Source organism: Mesitornis unicolor, unplaced genomic scaffold (assembly GCF_000695765.1).
Source record: "Mesitornis unicolor isolate BGI_N332 unplaced genomic scaffold, ASM69576v1 scaffold25866, whole genome shotgun sequence".
Lineage (NCBI taxonomy): Eukaryota > Metazoa > Chordata > Aves > Mesitornithiformes > Mesitornithidae > Mesitornis > Mesitornis unicolor.
The window spans coordinates 6,274-11,371 of record NW_010193371.1 but is presented as its reverse complement, the minus strand read 5'-3'; the positions used below and the strand labels follow the sequence as shown (position 1 = coordinate 11,371).

At 52.9% G+C, this 5,098-nt stretch overlaps 1 protein-coding gene across 1 annotated transcript in view; it reads right to left on the bottom strand.

Moving 5' to 3' along the window:
- The window catches only part of LOC104542955 (pre-B-cell leukemia transcription factor 1-like), a gene marked incomplete at its 5' end in the record, with an annotated part of 29,848 nt that overhangs the window by 19,256 nt on the left and 5,494 nt on the right, over nt 1–5,098 (bottom strand). The window contains 3 exons of the mRNA XM_010187435.1: nt 966–1,101; nt 2,037–2,227; nt 4,987–5,098. The exon at nt 4,987–5,098 is cut by the window's right edge and continues 24 nt beyond it. Coding sequence (XP_010185737.1) covers nt 966–1,101; nt 2,037–2,227; nt 4,987–5,098 — 439 coding nt within the window. The remainder of the gene's footprint in view (nt 1–965; nt 1,102–2,036; nt 2,228–4,986) is intronic.

Sequence of the window (5,098 nt, the reverse complement as noted above, 5' to 3'; positions counted from 1 at the left end):
CTGTTGCCCCTGCTGAAGGCAGACATGCTCTCACAAGGACACCAGATGCTACTGCTGTCTTCAGCTTACTCAAGCAATGAACAGGCATTTGCCTGGGCCTGGGAAACGGCCCAAGACGGGGAACACAAATGGGAGCCTAGAGGAGCGCTAAGCTCACATGAGGACAAGACTACCAGAGGCCATATAGACTGGCTTCCAATCAGGAGGCTTGCTCCAAAAAGAGGTGAAATAAAGAAAGACAGGCCTGAGCAATGTATGGCTGAACACTTCAAGGACTTACTGCACTCCTCACAAATCCTAGCAGCTCCCAGGTCAAAGCTAGAGCCTCCAGGAACTACGTGGCTGCCTTGAATGTACGGAAATAATTCAATGTGTCTTCATCGACCACCCTTCTTTGAGGGATACGCAAGTCAGGGAGATGTCACATTCCACAGCACAAGAGTAATGACAGAGAGAAGTGACCCTGAGAAAGCCTGCCCTCCTTGAGCACAAACTATAACCATTAGCCCATCTGACCCAAGCCCTTCCCACCAGGACCTTGTCAAGCAAACTCTGTGCAACTCTTCCTACTGCCTTCGAATCCCTTGGCTTAAAGAATGGACTTCCAGCTCAAATGAGCTCTTCTTACAAGCCAGTTCAGCACTAATTCCTTGCGGAGAAGCCTTTGCCTCTGTGGGTCATGTCTGTGCTGTTAACACCTTGGCTGCACACACAGCCATCGCTCCATAAAGTCTTCATCCCTTCTAAATCCTCTTCCAAACTCTCCTTTTCCATCCATGGCTTCAATCTGCAAGTTTGCCGTCTGCTCTCCCATCCACTCACACTAACTTGCTCTGAACTAATCTAGCAATTAAATGCCCAACACTGGGACATGACTGACTTGACTCAGAACAAGAGTGCCCTTCGCCACAGTAAGGTTTCCTGCCAGCAGTATCCATTTTTGCTGTATTTCTGAGCTCTCTCACCTGTGAGACTGTGATGCCGCATTTCTTGGCTAGCTCTTCTTTGGCTTCCTCACTGGGGTAAGGGTTGCTGAGATGGGAATAGAAATACTCATTCAGGATTTCCGTAGCCTGCTTGTTGAAGTTTCGTCTCTTCCGCCTTAGCATGAAGAAAGTGGGGGAAATAAAAAAGGAAAGGGAATCAGTGCCAGGGATCCAGAAATAGAAATGCAATTTTAGATACTCTGACTTTCCCCACTTCCCTCCCTCCTTCCCCTGCTCCTGGGAGCATGAAGTGCAATAAACTTATGGCCAGGAAGCTTCTCATTTGCACCCTGCTGGTGACTCCTCTCTTAGCATCCTGCAAAGCAAGCGGGTCTCCATCTCAAATTATCACTGCATCCTCCAGTTGACAGAAAAGCCTTAAAACTGGCACCCAGCTCCTCCACCTGGGAAAGTGACTCCCAGCACCTGGGTGCCCTGGTCAAAGACATCGCTGCTACTCTGCAAAGCTCCATGCTGAGAACGCACTGATGGCTGTATCTCTGGGGAAGTCTGTTCCACTTAGAGCTGGGCATTATCTGTCTGCTACCTTTTCCCTTGCACCCCCAGTGTAGCTGCCTCTCCTCCCCATCCCAGGCTGCAGTCCCAGCCCCAGCCTGCATGTAACCAGTCTGGGGAGCGTAGTCATTCTGCAGCACATAAAAAATCAGGGACAAATGAAACAGAAGGAAAAGAGCAAGAACCCAGAGGGGATGGGCTGGAGGATCAGCTTTCATCCCCAGTTGAAGTGCATGTTTTCACCACAGAGGTTTGCTGGAATATGCCACAGCAAAGTCACCAATGTGCAATTCTCAAGGTAGAGCTGGGAGCCTTCCTGAAACAGAGGTGGGATGTCTTGAATTGCTGTCCCCTCCCTTGCTGAGTCACAGGCAACTAAATGGTAGGGAAGGTAAACAGCCTCTGCAGCTCAAGACCAAGAAACACTGTCCTTCAGGTAGACCTGGATTCACTCCAACACCTCAAAACCCCTCTCCTAGGCCTGAACAATAATGCACAGTGGGTGGGGAGAAGGATCTGGGGAAGTGAACCCACCGAGCATCCAGAAACCGGGAGCGTAAGATCATGACGGCTTCACACGTGCTTTGCTTCAACTGCATCTGGATGGAGCTGAACTTGCGGTGGATGATGCTCACCATCCGCTCTATCTCCTTCGGCGAGATAGGTCGGGTCCGGCTCTGCTCGCGCAGCAGGTTCATCACGTGGGTGGTGAATTCGTTGCATGCCTGGGATGGCAAGAAAAGCAAAAGAAACCCCAGGATCGGAAGGTCATTCGATGGTGTCGAGGACAGTACAGAGGCAGTGCTGCTAAGGAAGGAGATGCAAGTAGAGGCCTCAATGGCTGGGGCTTTTTAGGGCAGACCCAGAGCAAGGTGTTGGCTCTGGGGAGAGAGAAATTTCTCTCATCTGTCAAGTAGAGAGCATGAAAGACCCCTAACAAACATGCTGAGAAAGGCAGGAGCCAATTTCTTTGCTCTCGGGGATCATGGATGGAGCTGGGGCAAGCGAAGGCCTAGGACTCATGTAAAGCATGACTAAGTCCCAGCCCTTACGCTGTTTTCCTGGATGGGAGTGGAGGAGCTATAGATGTATCTGGGGAGGACCACGAACCTTCTGACACACTGTGCGTCCTCCCACTGCCCCAGCTGGACCCCAGCACCACGTGTCCTGCAGAGCCCTGTGTGCTTCACTCACAGGAGCAGCTCCCACAGAGACACGGCCCTGCTCTGTGCTCTTAGCGCATTGGATAAGAAGTAAATAATGATAATAATTACAGCCTGAGTGAGGCGGGAGCCCTGACAAGTAAGGGCAAGCAGGTAATAATCCCAATTAGTCTGCTGCTGGTACAGCAGTGGCTGGCTGCTCCTGTTGTCCCCATGCTGTGTGTGAGGACAGGGCAGCGAGAGAAGTCAGGGGGAGAAGGGAGTGATTTTGAGGCCGGATGAAGGCCACTTCGTTGCTCTCTCCCTCATCCTCATGAGTATTTCATGGGCACAACAGGATCCTCTGATTCCCAGAATAAAGCCCCGAAAACCAGGCTGAGAGCAGCACTTAGGCACTGATGGCTCGAGAAGCCTTCGGTGCTCCTGGGACACAGGCACCTGCTTTGGGGACAGCATCCCCAGTTGCCACCACACGCTGGGGTAAAAGGGGCTAGCAGGGGACAGAAATACTGATTTTGTAGACTGGTAACAGGGGCTGGATTTTCTGTCTCCCACCTCACCCTTCCAAGCTGAATCCACCATGGCTCAAGCCCAACAAGACAACCAGCAGAGCCCCCCAAGTCACCAGCTTCAGCTGACAGCTCCCATCTCCCGGGGGGAGCACCGGCTATGAGAGCTCTCAGCCAGGTGCCTCTTTGCTCCCAGACGCCTGAGCAATTTCAGCTCATCTCCTCTTGGTGTGAAATAAAGAGCCTTTAATGCTCTTTAATTGCCGCTGAGCGCCGTGCTGTCATAGCAGCAGCCAGGTGCTGCACGAAGCCGGGTGCTGAGCTCCCCCAGCCACCACCAGTGGGACTGGAGAGAGGAGGACGGAGGCTGAGAAACCCCGAGTCCTCAAAACAAAACCAAACCAAAACAAAACCCTCGCCCTCAAGGAAAGGAAGGAGCAGAAGGTCCTACCCTGAAGCCTGCCCCTGGCTGTGCCTGTGGAGAAGGGTCCTTGCTGGCTCTGCCCTTCATGGGTGTCTCCTTGGGCCTGGATTGCAGAGGACATGGGGGTCTTTTTCCCTCTCTGCAGCCTAGGGGCTGAACGATGAGCCCTGATGTGCTCTCCACTCCTACCCATGTGAGAGGGCTGAGGCTCCCTCATGTCACACCACCCTGCATCCGTGTCTCAAAGGAGTGACAGCAAGGGCTGAAGACAGCCACCAAAGGCCATCCTTCCAACCTGTGTGTTCCCTGTGCCCGGCCACCCCTCCTCCTCCAGTGCTCTGCCAAAATGCCTTCATGGCCACACCAGAGCCCTGCCTGGCCACCCTGACTCCAGCTCCAACCTGGGGGCACCCATCTAAGGTAGCTCCACACCAGCCCTGGGTGCAGGCCTGAAGATGCTGCCCAGCAGCCTCAGCTTGGCCAATGTGGCACCTGAAGGGGCAAGACATTCCCCAGCCCCAGCACACATCCAGTAAGCTGGGTAAAATGGGCTGGCTCACCCAGTACAGACCCCAGCACCAGTGGCTGCTCACAGCCCCGTCGCATCGGCAGAGACAGCGTTAAACCACAGACCCCAAACCCCGCCTGGTCCCCGGCTGCAGAGCCCCATCTTGCACCCGAAAAGGAGGGATGCTTTCTTGCTCACACTCCATAAACCACAACCTCGGGATAGAAACCACATTCATCATAAGGGCAAGCCGCGTGGCAGCGAAAAAAAGTCTGCAAAACATCTGGAAGTGTTTGAAAGAAACCGGTTTTGAGTTTTGGCCTGCGAAGCTTTTCGTGCAATTGTCAGCATTACCAATAGCTGCATTCATGACCCAAATAGTTTTTCTATTTTTTTAAGAATCATTTTCCTCAAGGAAAAAAAAAAACAACATTTTTTTTCTCTGGAGAAAGAACTTTTCAAACAGAAAAAATATTCAAGGAAGATTTTGATGCAAGCCTTGCTTGGAAAACTGCCTGCACTGAGGCCAGCACCTCAAAGAGGACTCCTCCTTCATAGGACAAATTTTGGGCAAGATATTAGGGGAGGAGTGAAATGTGACAATCAAAGGGGCAACCCGTATGAGTCTACTCTTGCACCACATCCCAGCGCAAAAACCCAACCCCAAAAAAGCACGTTTTCACTCCAACACCAAGCAACAGTGTGCATTGGCCCGCACGCTCCTAACAATAGATGTCAGCAGTGATCCAGGCTGTGCACGTCCACGCCGCGGTGCCGGCACTGGACGGTGGCTCTCCCGGCTGCATCGGCTCCTGCTGCCACCACCCCACGGCCACCGCCTTCGGGCAGCCCTGTCCTCCACCGCGAAGGAGCCTGTTACCTGCTCGTACTTCTCCAGCTCCGTGTGGTAGATCTGCCGGATCTGGGAGAGTTTGGCTCTGTAGTCAGAATGCTCCACCGAGTTGTCCGAGCCGGCTCCTCCTGACGCAGCG